The sequence below is a fragment of the Leiobunum rupestre genome, chromosome 2 (assembly GCF_980474605.1).
Source record: "Leiobunum rupestre chromosome 2, qqLeiRupe1.1.hap1, whole genome shotgun sequence".
Taxonomy (NCBI): domain Eukaryota; kingdom Metazoa; phylum Arthropoda; class Arachnida; order Opiliones; family Sclerosomatidae; genus Leiobunum; species Leiobunum rupestre.
In genome coordinates, this window is record NC_143385.1 from 61,643,163 (window position 1) to 61,667,184 (window position 24,022).

General features: G+C 36.9%; 2 protein-coding genes across 5 annotated transcripts in view; both read right to left on the reverse strand.

Moving 5' to 3' along the window:
• Positions 1 to 12,039, reverse strand: part of LOC149958618 (synaptotagmin 1-like) — an 87,941-nt gene extending 75,902 nt beyond the window's left edge. For 2 of the 3 annotated variants that reach the window (XM_090165957.1, XM_090165955.1), the window contains exon 1: positions 11,847 to 12,037. The gene's annotated coding sequence lies outside the window, so the exon portion shown is untranslated. Of the gene's footprint in view, positions 1 to 11,846 lie in introns of all 3 variants that reach the window. The other variant, XM_090165958.1, reaches the window with a different exon arrangement.
• A 554-nt stretch (positions 12,040 to 12,593) lies between these two features.
• LOC149958619 (sulfotransferase 2A1-like) lies at positions 12,594 to 22,076 on the reverse strand. Of its 2 annotated transcripts, XR_016478320.1 has the most exons (3): positions 21,899 to 22,076; positions 13,056 to 14,280; positions 12,594 to 12,925 (listed from the first exon to the last, which is right to left on the reverse strand). XR_016478320.1 is itself a non-coding variant. In XM_090164984.1 (2 exons), the coding sequence occupies exon 2, from the start codon at positions 14,261 to 14,263 to the stop codon at positions 13,283 to 13,285; it is 981 nt and encodes a 326-aa protein (XP_090021110.1). In that variant the 5' UTR covers positions 14,264 to 14,280; positions 21,899 to 22,076; the 3' UTR covers positions 12,594 to 13,282. The 2 variants fall into 2 exon arrangements, 1 of the variants encoding a protein (XP_090021110.1); XM_090164984.1 differs by having other exon boundaries at positions 12,594 to 14,280.
• Positions 22,077 to 24,022: the final 1,946 nt, after the last annotated feature.

Consider the following 24,022-nt stretch of genomic DNA (forward strand, 5'->3'; position numbering starts at 1 on the left):
ATCTAAAACAATCCAGTGTCACGATATTGTTTATAAATAAATACCTTTTAGCTACAGAAGAACTCGCGATGTAAGAAATATAATTGTAGACTATACTAAAACAAATGACTATACAATTAAAATTGAAAATCAGTGGACGTCCCGATAATTGCGTAGTTATGAAGCGGGATGATTTAGTTTCGATTTACACCGCCAGATGACAGCCTTATAACGTGTGATGAGGTAAGATTTCTAAATAAATGTTCGGTTGGTCAAAAACCCAAATCTGGTATAACAAATTCCTAAACGTCTTTTTCAAACAGAAATAATTTAGCTCGACGTTTTGGTGTATCACCTCATTAGGCTTAATATCTAAAGTTATTTTAAACCTCATTTTTCTTACGAACACCATTTCATATTTGTAAGAAAATAACCCCATCTAGGTCCATAAAAATGCAAATTAAATATCATTTTTATACATCCTACGATTAATAAATCTTAGATTTAAATTTAATCCGCAGTTTTCCGAGTTATAACATTTAAATATGGCAAATATATATATTTTATTTTATCTAATTGATATTAGTTTTATCAGAAATGTATATTATAATAATATTTCGCTGGAATTTGGCTCGCTATGCAAGCAGACCAGCTTCCAGTGAAAAACAGAGTAAACCGAATAACTATGTAGTTGGCCTTTAGGAAGATTACTTATGTGACTACATACTCTAAAATAATTAAATGTCCCTGCCTTAAGCCTGCGAAGGTGCATTCATCTTTGTAACCAAAATGGAAACTTATCTCTCTAAGAAATATATTATCTACTTCTGGTTTTAGATATTTACTTTACTTAGACTAATAAGCCACACATGGTGATTATTATTGTACTAAAATAAGATAATTAACTTCTCCTAGAACAGCGGTGTATTGCAAACGGAACACTACTACAGGGGTAAATAGTTCAAAATTAGATCAAATATGTTGGATTTCACTAAATGTTTTATTACCATTTTAAACTTAAATGAAATTAACAGGGTTCGTACGAAATTCCCGGAATTAATTTCCCTGACATTTCCAGGTTTTTCCCAACCAATTTGTAAAATTTTTATTTTTATAGAATAAGAGAATGGTTTGAGATACATACATCGTACAAAACTTTCCCCGATTTTTTGGGGGCATTTTCAGATTCCCCGACTTTTTCCTGAATTTTTGGGGGCATTTTCAGATTCCCCGACTTTTTCCTGAATTTTTGGGGTCATTTTCAGATTCCCTGACTTTTTGGGGTCATTTTCAGATTCCTCGACTTTTCCCCGACTTTTTGGGGTCATTTTCAAATTCCTCGACTTTTCCCCGACTTTTTGGGGTCATTTTCAAATTCCTCGACTTTTCCCCGACTTTTTGGGGTCATTTTTAGATTCCTCGACTTTTCCCTGACTTTTTGGGGTCATTTTCAAATTCCTCGACTTTTCCCTGACTTTGTGGGGTCATTTTTAGATTACTCGACTTTTCCCTGACTTTTTGGGGTCATTTTCAGATTCCTCGACTTTTCCCTGACTTTTTGGGGTCATTTTCAAATTCCTCGACTTTTCCCTGACTTTTTGGGGTCATTTTCAAATTCCTCGACTTTTCCCCGACTTTTTGGGGTCATTTTCAAATTCCTCGACTTTTCCCTGACTTTTTGGGGTCATTTTTAGATTTCTCGACTTTTCCCTGACTTTTTGGGGTAATTTTCAGATTCCTCGACTTTTCCCTGACCTTTTGGGGTCATTTTCAGATTCCTCGACTTTTCCCCGACTTTTTGGGGTCATTTTCAAATCCCTCGACTTTTCCCTGACCTTTTGGGGTCATTTTCAGATTCGTCGAATCTTCCCTGACTTTTTGGGTCATTTTCAAATTCCTCGACTTTTTCCTGACTTTTCGGGGTCATTTTCAGATTCCTCGAATCTTCCCTGACTTTTTAGGTCATTTTCAAATTCCTCGACTTTTTCCTGACTTTTTGGGGTCATTTTCAGATTCCTCGACTTTTTCCTGACTTTTTGGGGTCATTTTCAGATTCCTCGAATCTTCCCTGACTTTTTAGGTCATTTTCAAATTCCTCGACTTTTCCCCGACTTTTTGGGGTCATTTTCAGATTCCTCGACTTTTCCCTGACTTTTTGGGGTCATTTTCAGATTCCTCGACTTTTCCCCGACTTTTTGGGGTCATTTTCAAATTCCTCGACTTTTCCCTGACCTTTTGGGGTCATTTTCAGATTCCTCGAATCTTCCCTGACTTTTTGGGTCATTTTCAAATTCCTCGACTTTTTCCTGACTTTTCGGGGTCATTTTCAGATTCCTCGAATCTTCCCTGACTTTTTAGGTCATTTTCAAATTCCTCGACTTTTTCCTGACTTTTTGGGGTCATTTTCAGATTCCTCGAATCTTCCCTGACTTTTTGGGGTCATTTTCAGATTCATCGAATCTTCCCTAACTTTTGGGAACCATTTTAAAATTCCCTGACTTTTGCAAGTCGTGTACGACCTATGATTAATAAAGACAACTTATAAAATTACACGTAATAAAAGCAGTTTAAGGTTATTGATTCTTGAGTTGACATATTTGAATGGGACCATTCTGAATGCATTTAGAACGACCTGAACGTTGTATTATCGTTCCTATTGTTAACACGATCGCTATATATAAAACGATATTTTTTCTATTAAAACAACAGATCGATGCCGGTTCATTGCTTTTAATAGTATGTAAATATATTCCATAGCTATAAGTTGTTCCTCTAAAAGCTTTTTTAGGCCTCATAAACTTAACGATGTATACTTAATGTTTTACTTTAGAGTTGAAGAATTGTACGTCATAACATATGAAAAAATAGGAATTTATACGTACAATTATGAAAAAATAGGAAATTATAGTAGTATATTGAAATTATAAGAATTTATAGGAACTCTGGGAGCCCAACCGTAGATGTTTTCGGGAACACCGGACCTACGCCAGAGCTTTTCTAATACATTATTTTTAAAATTATAGGAATTTCTGGATATAGCTATAGAAAAACTAGAAAATTTCTAAAAAATAGGAATTTATAGGAACAATTTTGAGAAAATAGGAAATTATAGTAGTATATTGAAATTATAGGAATTTATAGGAATTATAGGAACTTTGGGAGCCCTGTAATAGTGTATATTCTAAAATTATTAAATCCGCAAACATGGTTAATAAATAATTGAATAACCATATAAAATTTTGATATTGTACATCGTCAAGAAGAGAAATACATGCTTTAATGTGCTCACGGTTTATCGGAAATGTACAATAATGCATTTATTTGTACTTAGGGATAATGACTATGTTGAAACGATCCTGGGGCATCATGGCCTTATTTTAATTTATTCTGAGGGGGAAGTAGCTTACGGCTAGAGCGTGAGGGGAATAGGTAGCCACGCTAACAAGATGTCACGGACATATAAGTACACACAATTCCCCGGATGTATTAACTATATTTCAAATATTACATTTAAATTTAAACCAATTTACAATCATTTTGTACATAAATTTAATAAACCCAACACGAATTTTATCGAAAAAGAAATTTTTAGAGTTAGAGGGTTTTGAAAATAAAGTAGCTAAACGCGAACACGTTTGTTGAAATTAATTTTTAGACAAAACTAATTTTCCAAGTTATCACAACTTTTGTTGGTGATTTAGTCGTTCAAATTTATGTTAACTTTACTTGCGAATTTCATTTATTCGAATAATCGTTTGTCCATTTTTTCGAACATTAGGAATTTGTTTTTTTTTAAATATTGTTAATATATGAAAATAGTAACATTAACATGAACCTAACCTAACCCAACCTAAAATATCCACAACATTCAACGCAATTCCCACTTACAATATCGGCCAAAGGAAAAATGGACATAATAGGATAAAATATATAACATTATAAAAAAACAGCAATAAGAAATACTAATTTAGCGACAAAATTCGGACAAGTGATGCTACCGATTCGGACGAATGAAACACACAAGTTACCCAATTCGAACAATTGAAACATTTGTTATTTCGGCGGTTCGGACGAATGAAATTCGAACATTTGTTCCACCGTTAGGACGATTGAAATTTCTGCCTCAACGTATTCTTTTATGGAAGAACCCTAACAATTTGAGCCAAAATTCACTTACTAGTGCCAGAAATATCTAAAGCCATAGATGGTTCCTTTTCGCCGGTTCTCGGACTAAAAGTGTACTCTTTTTAACCTAAAACCTTTTATTCGACTATTCCGGGGATAAGAACTACTCCGTCCCATCAACAAACACAGCACCCCACACCAAGAGCACGGAACCAGTCGAAAGTCGTGGATTTTCTCGCGTACATTTTTCATTGGTTAGACGCTTTAGCGCCTGCTGCCGTCGGAAGGGGAAAAATTCGGAAATTGTCTTCCCCCTTTCCGTAAAACGTTCAGCGTAAAGGCTCGTCCAATCAAATTTGTACGCAACACTGCGTTAGCGTGTTTAAAGGTTAGCTGCGTTCTCCTTGTGTTTGTTGCTCCTAGGTCCCATAAACTATTTGCTCGTCTGCTAGCCAGAATGTATCTGCTAAATTGGCAGGGCCGTCACCAGCCCAAAAAATTAGGTAGGGCCATGGTAGGGCACATTTTGAGGTCTATAGTAACCGAGCTCGCTTCGCTCGCTCCGCCGCTACACAGAGTAAAGACGACTTTTATTAGTATTCACAATAACTTAATTCATATGTCGTGTATTTCCTCTATAAAAAAACGCAAATTAGCAATGACACTTTAAATTACAATATTTTAATTTTCCTATATGTAGAATAATTATACAATTAGTTTTCGAGATAGATAGATCAATCGTTTCATTAGTTTAATTATAAACCAACGACTACCGAGCTACCTTTCACGAGCTGTACTTACTTACTCCGATCCCTGGAACTAATCTATGCCTGAATTTCTCTAATTCTCCGGTAGAAGTCGGAGCTCTGCTGATATATTACTAAATATGCCTAGGCGGATATACGGGCCTGGTTCTCGGATCGTACTTTCGATCGTATATCGTACTGACCGCCTAAATATCGTACTGACCACCTAAATATCGTACCAATACGATCCAGATCGTACATCTGGCAACTCTGGAAGAGGGAATGGGGGTTATATGCGTCTGTGTTCAGCGATATCTAGATACACGATATCTAGATACGGATCTAGCTACGGTTTTAGGTACTTTTTTTAGGTACAAGATACTATTGTGGGTAAAAGATACTAACTTTTTTCACGCGAACACAGATATATAAAAATCTCTTACACATACCTTTTTTTTCGTATCTGTTTGCAAAGAATGTATCTAAATTATTGCCCTTTGGTATCTATCTTTTTTTGAGGGGGCTATATCCGCGACGTTCCTTATCTGTATCTTTCTTGTTTTGGTAGTTCTATTTTAATACATCGATAAAAAAATATACCAGGTACAAAGAGTGAAAACGAACGTAATTATGTTTTTAGTTTGAATAAGCATTATCTGGGTTTCTATCAGGTATCTCTTCGGGGGGAATGTCTACCTCCCGGGCGTTAAGAGCTGGCCAATGGACATCACACACACGTTTGTCTGGTAAACACCACCCTGAGCCTAGTTACCTTCCCCCGAGGAAACGTTTCTGAGAGAAACACTGAGCATTATTCACGTTTTTAGCGCGAGAGTCAGACTCAGGGGTGGACAGGCGCCTTTTTCGTGAAGTGGGTACTGTAGGCTTGCGCCCCCCAAAAATCACTTTTCAAGCGGTCCCCAGTCGAACTCAAGGGTAATTTTGGTCGCGGCCCGGTGAGATAACGCTCACCAGTCCACCTGCCCAACCCACCCCTGGTCAGACTTTAAAAGAAACACCTACTCTTAACATGACGGACATCGTCGTTTGCCGTCATGAATGTAATTTAATTAGTATTTCGCATAAATGTGTCGGTACTTTACTATACGGAAAGTATGGTGACTACCGCTGAGTTCAGTGTTTCTCCATCTTTCCGCTACTATCCTATCATAAAGGAAGACGACGAAGCAGTCGACGATATGATGTAGGTCAAGTAAGGTCAGCGCTAGGGCATGGCGACAAAGGCGACCGCCTAGAGCACCGCACTCAGTGGAACTTATTGGGGGCCTGCATAAATCCGTCAAGGGGGGGGGTGGCCGATGTCTGGACCCGGAACCCCCCCTGGTCTACGCCACTTGCCCGCACTTAGCGACATGTTTTGAGATCCCGCAGTTAGCTACACTTACTGGTATCCCGCACTTAGCGAGGGTTTTTGGTTCCCCCCGTACTTAGCGGCACTTATTGGTGCGCCCCCTCTTTTTTCCTTCAATTGCGTTGAGAGAAGGGGCCCCTTCTCACTACTTAGGGCCCGCACTCTCTAATCCCGAGCCTGAGGGGGGAAGTTGGACTTCACTTCACGCAAATTCTCACCCATTGGCTTTCTGAACCTACCTATCGGCCGATTTAACGTCTTGAGTTAGCTTCGTTGATATTCGGTCTATGTCTGCTCTTCTTTGAAATGTTCTGTTAAATTTCGTGTAGCTACTCACAGGCCCGGACTGGCACGGGCGGCTAACCGGCGATCGCCGGTCAGATCGGCGCCTACTCAAATTGGGGGCCAAATAGGAAAAACTTGGAATTAATGGGAAATGGGGCCAACACGACTGCGTAGCCGGTGGGGCCAACTACTAGCCGGATAAGATTCGTTATAAACTTATAATACCTATAGGTATTATTTTCGAAAATTTTAGGTAGGGCCAAGGGCTTTAATTTTTTTTCTCGCGAATTTCTAGGTAGGGCCAAACCAATTCTAGGCAGGGCCGGGCCCTACCACCCCCTCCCCTGGTGACGGCCCTGTAAATAGGCCACGGGCAGCCATTTTGGAACAACGTTTTTTTCTCCGACTCAAACTATTCGCCAGCACAGAATCGGAGTGAAATGACGTCATAGCCTTACTCTTCATACCCTACTCCGAAATCCCGGAACAAGCCAAAAGAAACCACCTCATATAATGGTGTGGCCGATATTGGAAGTTTTGGTGTGACACGCCAAATACCCAAGATTCTATTCCCTTTAAGATGACTGATTATCCCATTGTTATAATTATAGTGATGGCAATGGAAAACCTTTTAACGAAATCTGTTTTAAAGGATCATAAAACCATATCGTCAGCACAAATGAAACGCCGCCGCTGGTAGAAGTTTCAAATCTTATCTCAATTACAACCCTACGCGGATGTGATTTAACGTTCTCATAACCGACGTTATAAAAACATTCATTTCCGGTACATAGTTGTACGTTTCCTTAATTCGCTTTGATTGTTCGGTTCTCAAACAAGAGAAGTAAAACTGCTGCTTTAAAACATAATTCAATATAATGATAATAATAATAATAATAATTAGCTAGGCTAATACCCAAGGCACCACCTTAGGCCCAAGTCATCTATACAGGGGGTTTCAAAATGTTATGCAAAAATTTGAAGGAGTTGTAGGGGGTGAGTTAAGAAGTATGCCTGTTTTTCCCCCATTTTCCTACGTTGAGTTAAAAGAGCGCCATAGAGCTTCAAAGTGTGGCCTATTATCCCCTGGAAGTAGGCTGCAAGAAGCGCAAAACCAAGCAGCAGGGACTTTAAATACTGTTTAAGTTTACTTTTTTACGCTGGTTACCTCGATTTGTTTACAAAGTCATTTTTCACGTATCACACGAACCCAAACCTTTATGTTCGCATTTCCCTGCTGCTTGGTTTGACGTCTAATGCCTTTAATTCAAGTGGCCGGGTTACAATGGTGGCAAGTCCTTCATGCCACCCTGACAACAGCTCCCTACACTCACTATCAGGGCTTTCACCAAAAATGTGACGAACGATTAGAGGATAACCATACGAAAATGATTGATCGACTTTCATTTGAAAATCATATCCAAATTGGGTAATATTTCATTTAATTACAATTTATATTAAATTTAACGAAATCTGCTAAATGATACAATAAATTTTGAAATACCAAATCAAGGTAATTAAAATAAAAATAATATTTAACTATAATGTACGAAATTAAACTTTTATTCCGATTTTATAAAAATTAGTTGATAAAAACATAATTGTATTTATCTTGATTACAGCTGGATCGAAATTTATACATAAGATCAAGTCATTTTTATAAAGATATTTGAAGCAGATGTTTCTATTTCTCAGGGTGAAAATTTAAATGGGAACCTAAAAATACTTGAATAAAATGTTACCATAGAACGTAGACGTTAGGGTTAAAATGTACGCAGCTTCATCTCCCTATCAACTTTTGTCAGCATGAATTTAAGCGCAGTCAAATAAACGCGAAGAAATAGCTAGCATATTTATAATTCGTGAAAGATGAAATTTAATGTTTCCGTTCTGGCTTAAGCAGAAAGGTATCTTTACGAAAACCCATAAAAATGAGCATCAATATTTCATATCGAGAGATACAAGTTCATCGTCCTACCACCTGATTAATTCACGAGTGGCAATTTATATTTATGAAGATTTAGTGTGCCGGTTTGATTCGTGTCAAAATAAACGATTGTCACACGCGACCACGGATTAAACCAAACAATGCGGCTTGCATTACATCACTAAATGTGAGATCACACACGCCCTAATATTTAAACTGATTAAATTTAACTTTGAAAAATTTATACTAAAGTTCTAAAACCAATTTCAATGTCTGTTGCTTTTAATGCGTTAATATTTATATAAAGCCTAGACACATTTGGTCTATTTAAAATAAATGTAAAATAAAATAAAATAAAATAAAGTAATTAAAATTATTAAATAATTAAATAAATATAAAAATATTGCATATTCAGTTATATTTTAGTATTATACTATAAGTTAAATATAAGTTAAAAATATTATGCTAAAAATATAGGGTCAATGGAGGTAAGTGTGACCAAAATTTATTTTGGGATCATTTTGGGAATTTACTTGAAATTACTCCTAAACTAAAAATAGCACCCTCTTAAGAATTGGTACCATTAATATGGCCACTTTATCCTACACAACTACGCAATCCAATTTAACATCAAATAAATAGTTATTTAAATATTAATTACTTAACTTAACTCTGTTACTGATCACACTTACCCCCAAAATACGGGGCAATGAAATTACACATAGAGGGTAAATATAGTGTCCCAATAAAGTTATTTTTTTGTACTAGGTCATAATAATGAAACATGTAACTTCGCCTACATTTAGGCTGTAACTTTTACCGTAATTATAGTAAACGAAATATTACTTAATAAATTGATTTATGAATAAACACCTTTAGGTTTTTAAATTAAATAAACTTCCTATTCTGGTGAATTCCTATTTGCATATGGAAGAAATTAGAAGTTATTGTGAGTTAAGTAAAATTTGGGAGGAATACCTACTTGGAAAGCCTTACAATTAGTTGCTTGAATGACAATTAAATAAAATAGAACACAAAATTTCATCCTAATTGGAAGACTTAAACTGCTTTTCCTTAATGTATTTGACCGAAAATATTAGGGTGAATTTCGGAAGTATTAACATTCTTAATTGGCAATAAGCTGTCATTTTCAGTAAATTGTTTTTAAGGGTTTTGCATTCTAGATTTGAAGAAATAATTAAGTTTGAGTTGGTTTCTAAAGGTTTAATTTGTATAGCGTTGTAGACTTATCTAGAGTTGTAGACTTGTTTAGGCTTGTAGGGTTGTAGACTTGTTTAGGCTTGTAGGGTTGTAGACTTGTTTAGGCTTGTAGGGTTGTAGACTTGTTTAGGCTTGTAGGGTTGTAGACTTGTTTAGGCTTGTAGGGTTGTAGACTTGTTTAGGCTTGTAGGGTTGTAGACTTATTTAGCCTTGTAGACATATTAAGACTTGTAGGGTTGTAGATTTCTTTAGGTTTGTAGGGTTGTAGACTTATTTAGGGTTGTAGACATATTAAGACTTGTAGGGTTGTAGATTTGTTTAGGCTTGTAGGGTTGTAGACTTATTTAGGCTTGTAGGGTTGTAGACTTATTTAGGCTTGTAGGGTTGTAGACTTATTTAGGCTTGTAAACATATTAAGACTTGTAGGGTTGTAGATTTGCTTAGGCTTGTTGGGTTGTAGACTTATTTAGGCTTGTAGGGTTGTAGACTTATTTAGGCTTGTAGGGTTGTAGACTTATTTAGGCTTGTAGACATATTAAGACTTGTAGGGTTTTAGATTTGTTTAGGTTTGTAGGGTTGTAGACTTATTTAGACTTGTAGGGCTTTAGATTTATTTAGGCTTGCAGATTTTTTTAGTTTTGTTTAGGTTTCTAGGTGATATTTGCAGATTAAGTGGAGTTTGGGTTTGATAGGTTATATTACTTTAGGTAAGGTAAGGATTAGTTTAGGTTTGGTGAAAATGAGATAGGTTACACACTTTCAGACGAAACCTATAAAATCAAGTTTAAACTAAGTTTAGTGAATGATTTTTACTGAATTATAAATTAAAATAAACTTTGGTTTGAACCCGGTTTTGTATTCCTCGTGTTAGCTTGAATTAAATTAGGTAATGGTTAAGTTCAGCTATTTATATTTAGGTGAATTCGATTTCTCGGTTAGGTTACGTTTGCCGGTTTGATCCGGATAGTTTTAATTGCTTTTATTTAGGTTTGCAGGTTTAGTCGGGTCCTTGCACGATAAGTTGGTGGGTTTTATCAGATCCTTGCAGGATAGCTTTGTGAGTTTGATCAGGTCCTTGCAGGATTGGTTTGTGGGATTAATTATGTCCTTCCGGATAGGTTTGTGGGTTTAATTAGGTTCTTCCAGGATAGGTTTGGGGGTTTAATTAGGTTCTTCCAGGATAGGTTTGTGGGTTTAATTAGGTTCTTCCAGGATAGGTTTGTGGGTTTAATTAGGTCCTTGCAGGATAGATTTGTGGGTTTAATTAGGTCCTTGCAGGATAGGTTTGTGGGTTTAATTAGGTCCTTGCAGGATAGGTTTGTGGGTTTAATAAATTATTCCAAGATTGGTTTGTGGCTTTAATAAATTCCTTTTAGGATAGGTTTGCGGGTTTAATGAAGTCCTTTCAGAATAGGTTTGTGGCTTTAATACACTCCTTCCACAATAGGTTTGTGCGTTTCATATGGTCCTTGCAAGATAGGTTTGTGGAATAAAACAGGTTTTCAAGATAGTTTTTGGCGTTAAAATTTCGTTTGTAGGTTTAACCTGCTTTTCAGCCTTGAATTGTATTTTAAATTTGGTTTACAAGTTTGTAAATTCCACAAGTAATATACTATTAACTAGGTTGCGTTCAATGAGGTTAAAAATGCTGTGAATTTAAGAAACTAACTACAAAACCAAGCTAATTTATTACCTTAAAGGTTCAAGCTGAAAAGAATGAATTTGTAACACAAAACAAACAACAATAAACATTGAACTAGATTACGTAAAAAACAGCAATTGTTGAGTTAAATAAATCTTCGCCAGTCAACGAGCGCATATGGTCTTGTCAAATAGGCTGATAAATTAGCCCTACACGTTTCGATAAAACCTACGCAAAGAAAACGCGTCATTCGATTTAAATATATATATATATATATACATATTACTATATGTAAAATTTACGCACCTAGTATTAAACGAAAAGACCAAAGCTATAAACATTAAAATATTCCTAAAGCAATCAATAATTTGCAGTGAGTGCAAGGTCTAGGATAAAACGCTAAAAAAGACAGCGGAGGTACGGTATGGTAAATATGAACGAAAATAAGGCTTAGCGCTGTAACCGGCGCGGACGCAAAAATTTGACCGGATGGGGCAAAAAAAATACCAAAAATAGGCCTAACATCATTATAATAACAAACGAACGTACCTTTTTGAGTTTCTCGAAGCAATTGCTCGCAAACCACCTCCGTCTTAGTTTCAACCCACCATTTTTGGGACAATTTTAAACTCCGTACGAGCTTAATTTTGTAAGAACTAATAAAACGCGTTAGACGTAACTAAAAGGTAAAAATGGCGTCCCTTCTCGAATCGCTCTGAAGACGATCGATCGCGCTATTGAAGAACGCGCTACAACCACCGAAGCGCTACCTGGCGGACGACGGACGAACGAGTCGCGAAAGACGGGGCGGGTTGTGAGGGGGTTGAGTTCATTTCTACGTAAGCGGGTGTCGTCATGACGACGGCGGCGCAAGCGCGCGGAGAGTTTATCGAATTTAATAGCGGCGGCGTAAAATCCTCCCCCTCCGCTCTCCCACGCACGCCCCCACAAGAGATAGCGACCAAGGCTTAAGTAAAGTGACAAAAAAGCAGGTCTAAGTTGTAGAACGGAAGGAAATGGAGCTAAAATATGGGATTTTCACGAAGGGCCCTTTCGGAAATAGCGACTTTAACTTAAGCTCGGGTTCTTTATGCCATTTTTATAAGAATTATTTTATAACGGCAGTTTTTAGACTATCGATGGGCTGATCTTTTTGAAGCTACTTTGGGAAAGGAAAATTGTTTTAAAATTGATATTTTTATATGCAGCGATCCTAGTGGCGGATATCGGCAGTTTATGCCGATATTGTGTAGAGATTAGATTTTTCCAATAATACGACACTGCGATATCACAAAATCCAAATAGTATTAAAATTTATTACAAAGAATGTTAGAAACGTGCACATTAGTGCAACACCAGAATTGCATTTTTGTACCAAAATGATGCTTCGGTATCACAAATAGTGTAAATATAAATTTTTTAGATTTTAAAGGTAGAAACCTGCGAAAATTTGTCGTTCCAGATTTGCACCAGAGCCAAAGTATGGCACTGAGTGTGCAACAGAACTGTTCTAAAGCATTATCTACTGTAGTTAATGCACACAAAATATATACCTGTCAGTCCCAGCGTAGTTATCAGTATTCCCATTTCACTTCAAACCGATTCTAAAATGTAATCAAGTGCTAAAACTGCACATGCTGAACAATTACTTACACTAACATCCACTAGGGTACACTAAATAGTCCCAGTGTAGCATTTATAATTCCCAGTTAACTTCAAAGTTAGTTTAAAATTTAATATGTTATTAAATGATTAAACTGGATATGCTTAATAATTACTTACACTAACATACACTAGGGTACACTAAATAGTCCCAGTGTAGTATTCATAATTCCAACTTAACTTCAAAGTTTAAAGTTTATATGCTTTAAATGATTTAACTGCATATATTCTCAAAAAAAATTACGTAATCTACGCTAGGGTACAACAATATACACTACACAGTCCCGGTGCAGCACTTACACTCCTACAAGCTAGTCGTAGACCTAAATACAATTAATTTTCTTCCAATAATCGTACATTTCGGTACCAGCCAGCCGTTTTTCAATTAGTTCGTCCATTTCGGCGTTCATTTCAGAAGTCAGAGTGACTTTTCCGTCACCAACCACTCCTTTTCGAACCAGTCCAACTTTTCCGCCGTCAGTCATGGGCCTTCCCTTAAGCTTTTGCAAAGAGTACTTGAGTCCGCATGGTAAGTCCATCGAGTCCAAATTGGCCCCGGAAAACCCTAATTCTCGATAAACAGAGTCCATTTTGTCGCTAAAATGATCCTTCATGTATTCTACGCTGCTGTAATGGACGATGTCTTCGAGTATTTTGTCATCTCGCACCAATTCGACGGATTCCTCACCCAGAAAGCGGGCTATTTTCCGGATATTTCCTCTGATGTCTTCTTTCATGTTCTCGTAATAGAGAAATAACACGTTGTCATCGTTGCGGTGGTCGTACCATGAGAGGACAAAGTCAAAATAGCAACCATAGGAAATATTACCGTTGATGTAGGATTCGAAGAACGACTCCAACTTACCGCTTTGGTAAGCGTGGACGTCGTTGTTAAGAAAGTAGTACATTGAGATTAGACAGTCTTTGGGGTTACGCACCACTGCTATGTACTTGGCTTTCGGGTTGTGGTCCACGGTGTGGTAGTCGAAGTGGACTTTGTAAAATCTCGGAGGTTTCTGCTTGGATTTTTCTAGGGCGTCGGCACCAATCATTTCGAGAAAGGGACAGGCGTAAATGAGGTTGAGGCCACCCGTTATAGGCTGACCTTGGTTGCGAAGCAAGCTCACAATTTGTTGCGTCCAGTTGGTTCCCGCTTTGGGGAAGGTACAGAGCACGATGTCGTCGTCTTGAACTTTGTGATCCAAGGCGGATTTGATGGCCTCCGCAGAGAAGGAGGCTGGCATTTTGTGTCCGTTGATGACTTGGTAGTACAGTCTCGGTTGTCCATTCTGTTGCGAGGTCATCGTATACGGTTATGGTTCTGGAAAAATAAAAATTATATTTCACCTGAACATTGCGATTTCTTTGGTTCGGTAGTTCTCGGAATTACTCGCGTAACAGCTAACAGGGCAAAGACAATTTGGGTCTAATTAAAGTCTCCAAAGAAGAGATATTCTTTAAGGGCCAGGCGCTGGGCCCCCATCCAGTGTCGGGTTAAGGACTAGGCCTAGTAGGCACTGGCCTATGGGGCCCCACCAACTGACGAAATCAATGGATTTTTCTTCGGGACACGCGAGTTTTGCGTTTTTATGCTTTTCTTACATAAGCCCCCATCAAAATCTGCCTAGGGCCCCACCTTCAGTAAATCCGGTACTGCTCCCATCGTACCGGCCCATAAAATGCATTCCTATGGGCTGTTTTCCATGGAGCAGCGGGGATTCCTGACAGCCACTAACTATAACTGCAACATAAGGATCTTGTCATTGATATTTCAGAGCACTCGCAGTATCTTTGTGCGACTCGTTCGTCAGTTTCTCGTGAAGATAAAATATCACTGTGCTGCTTAGCCCCATCTATACTGGTACCCAAACTAAATAGGGTGTTTTAAAGAGATCGATAAAGTACCATAAACTAATTACTTATACATAGATTGGTGTGTCTGTATAGATGGCACCAAATAATGCAATGAGATTTTTTAAGTTTGGTTTTAATAGTAAGGTATTATTAGAAATAATTAAGACAAAACTATGATTTTGTTGCCATAATTTCTGTTTAATAATTTTTTTTATATACAGGATGTTTGAAATTGATCGATACTTGCGTTTTACGCAAAAACTATGTATTGCAGTATTACGAAATTTTCAGGGGGTATTCGATGACTAGCAATCGTTTTAAATTTTTATTTTCACGAAAATCGGAGAATTTTTCATGGTTTTCGAATAAATTATTTTTCACCGGTAGGTTGCAGACAAAGTTTAATGGGAAATAGAAAGAGCACGCTGAAAGGTTGGAATAAACTTGTTGTGGTAAAAATCCGCCTATTTCTCACTGAAATATCAGGTCATGAAAAAAACAATTTGGTCGTAAGAGGTAAAATCTTTTTATTCCATTTAATTTAATCTAAAATTGACAAAAATGTTGGAATTAACCACTTGGAATTTCCAAAAACAAAATTAGTTTAGAAATGTGCTTCAATGATACCACCGTCAGCTGAGATTTCGAACAGTCTTTTTCTGGAGTGACTCTTGAACGGTGGCCACAGGCGGTACTCTTCAATATCACGGTGCTGGGGAGCTGGCGCTCCGTCATGCTGAAACCAAAGCCATCATAACCATGATGTTAACCCAGTTGCAGAAAACGTATCGCCGCTGCATGTCTCCATCGGTAAGGATGATCAAGGTGACTGTTTAGAAACTCCAGCAATTCTGACGCTCGATCGAGGATATGCAATGTCTCCATCGGTAAGGATGATCAAGGTGACTGTTTAGAAACTCCAGCAATTCTGACGCTCGATCGAGGATATGCAATGTCTCCATCGGTAAGGATGATCAAGGTGACTGTTTAGAAACTCCAGCAATTCTGACGCTCGATCGAGGATATGCAATGTCTCCATCGGTAAGGATGATCAAGGTGACTGTTTAGAAACTCCAGACGTAGCTATTAGCAATTCTGAGGATATGCAACGAATTACGCAAGGACCACGTCTTCTAAGTCAAAGTTGTTTTTGTCTTATCCGCGGAACCTCGGATTGATTTTGCCAAAATTGTTTAAGTCTCTTTTGACTCTGAGAACAGTTGTGTTACTAGAGCTAGAGTTGGGAAAACGATGTCTAAATAACTGGCTTACTGTACGGGTGTACCGATCACCTACAAGCACTAGAAATAGTTCAAACATATGGGTGCGCTGCTCCTAATTATAACGAGGCATACTTAACTTGAATTGATAATTTCGAATCATGATTTGCTTTCGTAGTGGTGCAGCTTTAAATACTAAATGGCAGTTTTTTTAAGACTAAACGTAAGTAAAAAAAACCGATGCCTTTAGGTCTACGCTTAATTATTCTTCATTTCATTTAAAAATGTCAAATGTAATTTTTTTTCGCCAATTTTTGATTAAAATAAATGAAATGGAATAAAAAGCTATTGCCTCCAACGACCAACTTAATTTTTTTCATTGCCTCATTTCAGTTAAAAACCGGCGGATTTTTACCACACCAAATTTATTTTAACCTTTCAGAGCCTACTCTTTCACTTTCAAAATTTTGTCTGCAACCTACTGGTGAAAAATAATGTTGGGCAAAACCATGAAAAATTCCCCGATTTACGTGAAAATTAAAATTTAAAACGATTACTAGTCATTAAATACGCCCTTGAAATTTCGTACTTCTACAATACACAGTTTTTGCGTAAAACGCTTGTATCGATCAATTTCAAACACTTTGTATATAAGATATTATATTAACCAGAAACTATGGCAACAAAATCATTATTTTGTCTTCTAAATTATTTCTAATAATACCTTACTATTAAAATCGAATTTAAAAATCTCGTGGCATTAATTGGCACCATCTATACAGGTACACGAAACTATGTATAAGAAATTGTATAATTTTTTTCATTTATGAGAAACATTTTATTCATAATAATATTCTTGTATTAAAAACCAAATTAAATTATATCATTGCGATGTTCGACGCCATCTATGAGAGTACACCAAAATATGCAAAAGAAATTGAATAAAATAAATAAACTTAAGGTAAATATTTCATTATTTTGTCTGGTAAATTATTTCTAATAACTTATTATTATAAATAACGCTATAGATATCAATTTTTTATTTCCACTAGCGGTAAATAGATGGCGCGATGAGACATGGGATATTTTCCTCTATTTGTACTTGCTTTGCCCCAGCAAGAACAGACTACACTTATGACGAACTGGTTGCGCTAGCCTCTCCTTAAAAAGATTCTGGCAACACTATTCCATAAGTATGACTTCCTGGCAGTGGCGGCGCTAGGGGGTAGGCCACTGCCTACCTTAAAATTTTGAGGAGCCCCAAAATCAGCCTATAAGGGGCCCCAAATTGATTTAGAAAGGGTCTCAAAATTGTCCCAAGAAATAAAATTATTTATAAATAACAATGATCTCCTAGTAAATAAAACCGGTTCTGTTATATTTGGACTTGTTTTACTGTTGTTAGAACTTTTTTGTTCGTCATGTACATCACTACTTTATTTTATTGAAGTATTTCGTTGAGAAAAGGGGGGTCCCGGGTCGGGGGCCCATTTATTTGGTTTGCCTACCGTCGCGAAAATTCCTGGCACCGCCACTGCTTCCTGGTTCCTACACCTTAGATGCAATTTTTTATCTGGTAGGCACTTACATGTAGCTATGCGGAGCTTTTTTCGTCTAATGGCGTCACTTCCTGAATAGCTATCAGTAGAATGATTCCCTAAGAGACATACATACTTGAACCCTCCTTGTGAGTTGCAGATTTCGAATGCAATTAATTTCGAATATAAAGTTACGTTGTTACTAGAACTAAAATCCCGTGAAGACTGTTTCAGCCGGGCCCCAGCTAGAACTAAAATCCCGTGAAGACTGTTTCGGCCGCGGGACCCAGCTAGAACTAAAATCCCGTGAAGACTGTTTCGGCCGCGGGACCCAGCTAGAACTAAAATCCCGTGAAGACTGTTTCGGCCGCGGGACCCAGCTAGAACTAAAATCCCGTGAAGACTGTTTCGGCCGCGGGACCCAGCTAGAACTAAAATCCCGTGAAGACTGTTACGGCCGCGGGCCCCAGCTAGAACTAAAATCCCGTGAAGACTGTTTCAGCCGGGCCCCAGCTAGAACTAAAATCCCGTGAAGACTGTTTCGGCCGGGCCCCAGCTAGAACTAAAATCCCGTGAAGACTGTTTCGACCGAACCCCAGCTAGAACTAAAATCCCGTGAAGACTGTTTCGGCCGCGGGACCCAGCTAGAACTAAAATCCCGTGAAGACTGTTTCGGCGGGGCCCCAGCTAGAACTAAAATCCCGTGAAGACTGTTACGGCTGCGGGACCCAGCTAGAACTAAAATCCCGTGAAGACTGTTTCGGCCGCGGGACCCAGCTAGAACTAAAATCCCGTGAAGACTGTTACGGCCGCGGGACCCAGCTAGAACTAAAATCCCGTGAAGACTGTTACGGCCGCGGGCCCCAGCTAGAACTAAAATCCCGTGAAGACTGTTTCGGCCGGGCCCCAGCTAGAACTAAAATCCCGTGAAGACTGTTTCGGCCGCGGGCCCCAGCTAGAACTAAAATCCCGTGAAGACTGTTTCGGCCGCGGGCCCCAGCTAGAACTAAAATCCCGTGAAGACTGTTTCGGCCGGGCCCCAGCTAGAACTAAAATCCCGTGAAGACTGTTTCGGCCGCGGGACCCAGCTAGAACTAAAATCCCGTGAAGACTGTTTCGGCCGCGGGACCCAGCTAGAACTAAAATCCCGTGAAGACTGTTACGGCCGCGGGACCCAGCTAGAACTAAAATCCCGTGAAGACTGTTTCGGCCGCGGGCCCCAGCTAGAACTAAAATCCCGTGAAGACTGAGTCATAAATAAAACCCTATTTCCAATACTCTTACTGAAAGAGGGCGATAATGTTCCATAAATAAAATTTTGGTAAATATTAAATAATTATTATAAATTATCTATGGGAACCTATTGCCATCTGTTGGTACATATCAGAACTATTAATAATAAATATAATAATCTAGAATTACACTTTGGAACATAGAAATATCTATTACCAGGTGCCATGACAGTAATTAATTGAAAACCTAACCAACGAGCAGCCAAAATCGTTTTACCTCATTTGAGTTGTAACTGAGTTTACCGCTAGGTGCCGCGTCAGTCTTTGGCGAACGCGAAAAGAAGCGTGCCCGCTCTGAAGAGGATTCTTCACTTGAAACCTTTATTGTTTCATATTTAGTGTTTATTTTTTAAATACACCCTTAACGAACATATAAACAACAATATTCGAGTTATCAATTAATAATTTTCATTATAGTTTGGATATTTATTCAAATATAATTTATTAATAATGAGGTACGTGGTTTGAGATTCACGAAAGGCTTTCTAGTAGATATGATAAATTAACGCACTACCAAAGCTTGGATACTATTAGTGGGATAATACCAAAAAAACACTAATTCACACTACGTAAAACAGGTGGTTAGAAAAACGTGGGGAGGGAATTATGTATCGCCCCAAATTCCTGAAAAGATTATACTCCCTTTAAGAAACAATATTGTAGACTTTCAATAATTGTTTTGAAGGACTGGCTTAGAGCCGAAATCTATTCGCGACCAAAACGAGTCTAGGTGGCGTAACGGCGCTAGTTTATTAGAGGTAGCGCCTATGATCTAACGTCTGCTACAGTTAAATTAAAAAGGCATAAGAACGTTTTTTCTTAAATAAACAAAATATAAGCAAACGATGCAAAATTCCAGTCTCATTATTTATAAAGTCAAATTTACCGATAACGATGAGGGGAAACCAATACCGTTTGCCTTAGCCGTTACCAGGGGTACCATATTAGGCTGGAAAGCAGCCAATTGGGTTTATTTTCTAGAAAATTGGCTGGATATAAAAGAGTTGGCTGTTGGCGGGAAATTGGGCTTTTCCTGCTTGTGTTTTTTTTTTGGGCTTTTTGGATTGAAAATACCGCCATTAAAAATTGAAATAAAGAAATAAAATAATCCGCTCGTCTTCGTCAAGCAAGGCTCCTGCCATTTTCGAATAATCATTCAATAAATAAAATAATAAACAATCTAAGCCAGCGCAAGAAAACGTGTTAAGGGTGCAGGCTGTACACAAAAAGCTACGTCGACACTTCTACACGTTTTCGGGCGATGGCTTAACCTCTTAATTCAATATATCGAATGAAAGGGCTGCTACAATCGACAGGTTAAGCTAGCGATAAAAACTTGTAGACGTAGCTTTGTTGCGTACAATCTACGCTCCTACAAGTATTCCCGTTCGCATTTTTAAGGGGAAGCTTCAACTGTCTGTCTACTACCTTTCAAGATTGAAAAAATTATGAAATTTTAATACAGCCTAAAAGCTCAGTAAAAAGTCAGAAACTTTAGAGAAACCTTAAAAAAGGTTAAAATTTCAGGAAAGGATATAAGAAAAATCAGAAAAAATATTTCATCAGAATAATAAATCTCAATTAAAATTAAAAATACGATGTTATAATAAATGAAATAGGTCACTATTTTCAATTAAACTTTAAATTTAAAGCAATTGCCGGCTCTATCATTGCCACGTGCATTATGATAAGTCCCTCGTTATTAGAAACTGATAACTGGGAACAAAAGACTTTACAGGAGAGCCCACTAATAATGGCAAAGGAATCTAAAATTCAAAATAGATAAAAAATAAGGTCGTCAGGTAACCATTGTTGAGTATGATAATTAGACAACTTATACTCTACATAGTGGACTTTAAACCTAAATTATATATCCCATATAAAATATTTTGTAAAAAATTACTGTATTTAAAGTTATTTGCAAACAAATGTAGATGTCTCTGGTTTTGATTTCGACGTTATCAGCATATGTCGAAAAGCCAACACTTGCTTTAAATAAAAATGACCACTTTGAATAATTGTAGAATTCATAATTTTGCTATCGATAATTTTAATAAAAATTAATAAAATGGGAAGATATTTAAATATGAAAATGTAAAGATATTTAAATATGAAAATGTAAAGATATTTAAATATGAAAATGTAAAGATATTTAAATATGAAAATGTAAAGATATTTAAATATGAAAATGTAAAGATATTTAAATATGAAAATGTAAAGATATTTAAATATCAAAATGTAAAGATATTTAAATATCAAAATGTAAAGATATTTAAATATCCAAATGGGAAGGTATTTAAATATCCAAATGGGAAGGTATTTAAATATTAAAATGGGAAGGTATTTAAATATTAAAATGGGAAGATATTTAAATATTAAAATGGGAAGATATTTAAATATTAAAATGGGAAGATATTTAAATATGAAAATGTAAAGATATTTAAATATCAAAATGTAAATATATTTAAATATCAAAATGTAAAGATATCTAAATATCAAAATGTAAAGATATCTAAATATCAAAATGGAAAGGTATTTAAATATGAAAATGGAAAGGTATTTAAATATGAAAATGGAAAGGTATTTAAATATGAAAATGGAAAGGTATTTAAATATGAAAATGGAAAGGTATTTAAATATGAAAATGGGAAAGTATTTAAATATTTAAATGAGACGATATTTAAATATTAAAATGGGACGATATTTAAATATTAAAATGGGAAGATATTTAAATATTTAAATGGGAAGATATTTTAATACTTAAATGGGAAGATATTTAAATACTTAAATGGGAAGATATTTAAATATTAAAAACGTCCATTTAATAAAAAAAATATTAATAATAATAATAATAAGAATAATAATAATAAGAATAATAATAATAGTAATAATCAGCTGAGCTAAAACTTTAGGCACCAGGGTAATAATTCATACCTTAAAAATATATCTATATAATTTCGCATTAACATAATAAAAATGAAACTTTATCAATTTGTAGTTACTGTATTTAGACTCTTAACGATATAAAGACTTACTTTAAAAGGCGAAGCTAAGCTTATTTTGGAGGCCTCTCGAAAACGACAACTATATCCAGCGGCAGTTTACCAGGGAATGCTGTTATCAAGGCCCCCGTCTTTAAAAAATGTTGAATATCCAATAAACAGCCGGACTGTTCTAGGGTTTCCCGATTACGAAAAACCACTACCTCTTTTCACGTATCAAGTATGGAAAGTAACTCAACGGGAACGTTGCCAAGATTAGTACACAAATCGTGTAAATATTTAAATATTTCGACGCGGCCAAAGATCGCTGAATCGATTTCATTGGCACGATCAGTGGCGCCGCTAAGATTTATTCCCACATAGGCTTGGAAATGGGAGGCCCCCCATGTCTTATTGAAGCCTCTTTTTTGGGGGTTTTACGGGTAGTTTGAGGCCTCATTTTTGGGTACATTGAGGCATTTTTTGGGTGTTTAGAGGCCTTTAAGTATTTTCAGGAATTCTTTTTTTGGGTATTTTCATGCTTTCTTTTTTTTGGTATTTTCATGCTTTCTTTTTTTTGGTATTTCGATGCCTTATTTTTAGGTGGTTTTGGACCTTTTTTGGGTATTTCGAATTGGATATTTTTAGGCCTCCTTTTTCGGAATTTTGAGACCTTTTTTGTGTATTTTGAGGCCCCTCGAATTCTCAACATAGGCTACAGCCTATGCCAGCCTACCTGTAGCAAAGACTATAAAAACTACGTAACCTAGAGATATAATGACGGCCGAAAGCAGTAAAGGAAGTTGTAGCAACCGGGGGGAAGGCACTCAGTGAATTTGCACTTCAAATTTCGGTACCGCAGCGCCACTACGGCAGTTTTAAGTGGCAATCATTTTGATTTAGTTCAACATTCTTGAAAATTCCTTAAGGACTTGGCTACCTTTAGAACTTGGCTACCTTTAGGACTTGGCAAGGTTAGAAAACAAACGCCTTATTCTTCAATTTTTGAAAATAAACACCGAAACAACGAATCCACAAATTCTAACTAAAAAAATCACGAAACAGTAACCAATTACTGTCACTTTTTTGAATTGACAGATATTAGACAATTAAATATCCAAAATGCCAAATTTTGCACCTCCGCAACACCGTAACTGCCATTTTTCTCCGGTATTATTATTTATTGTACTAAAAACTGCCGTAGTGGCGCTGCGGTACCGAAATTTGAAGTGCAAATTCACTGAGTGCCTTCCCCCCCGGTTGCTACAACTTCCTTTACTGCTTTCGACCGTCATTATATCTCTAGGTTACGTATTTTTTATACTCTTTGCCTGTAGCGGCGCCACTGGGCACGATCCACTGAAGATGGCGTTTCTTAATATTGGGAGGGGGATTTTCGCTACCTGATAACCAAAGTCAACTAAGTCGAGAGATACGTAAGAATCCTAAGTGTAGATTTTTCTTATGTTACAAAAAGCAAAAAAAAAGTAAAAAAAGGTTTACAAAAATGCTTATAAAAGCGCTTCTAGGTGGCAGCACCTTCCGGGGACTTAAAAGAAAGGTGGGTTGTTTGATATCTTTTGGCTTCCCGAAACCACGTGTTTAATAAATTAATAACCACGTGATTCCGAAACCCAATCAACGCGAGAAGCACCCAATTTGCCACACCTTATAAGCTAGATTTTGATGCTTACTCACAAGGGGTGCTCACGTTTGATTTGAAAGTCGCCTTAATTAAGGGGCCTCTAAAAGTCGCCTTAATTAAGGGGCCTCTAAAAGTCGCCTTAATTAAGGGGCCTCCAAAATTTAATATATGGGCCTCCAAATTATTTAATATAAAAAAATTCTGTAATTTATTTATTTATTAATTTTCCAATATTCAACGCGGGTGATTGGCTTAACGACACTGCGGTTTTTATTCCTTTCAAAGGTACGAGTCACTTTTCTTTGACAGTTGTTTATTTTTTAGTTTTAATTTTTCACGAGCGCTACTATATCCAAATTGTATCTTTAATTTTATCTTTACAAATTAATGGTTCTTAAACTTACTTAACGTACATTCATTTTCGTAAAATTGTAAGTTCTGGTGTAAGGGATGTACAGGCGAAGTACCGAAGGAATGAATGTATTTTGATAGACTGGAATTCAGTGGTAGAAATAAGTAAATAACCACTCATC

Coding starts and splice junctions, on each gene's coding strand:
- LOC149958619 (XM_090164984.1), bottom strand. CDS start 14,263: ATGACCTCGCAACAGAATGGACAACCGAGACTGTACTACCAAGTCATC.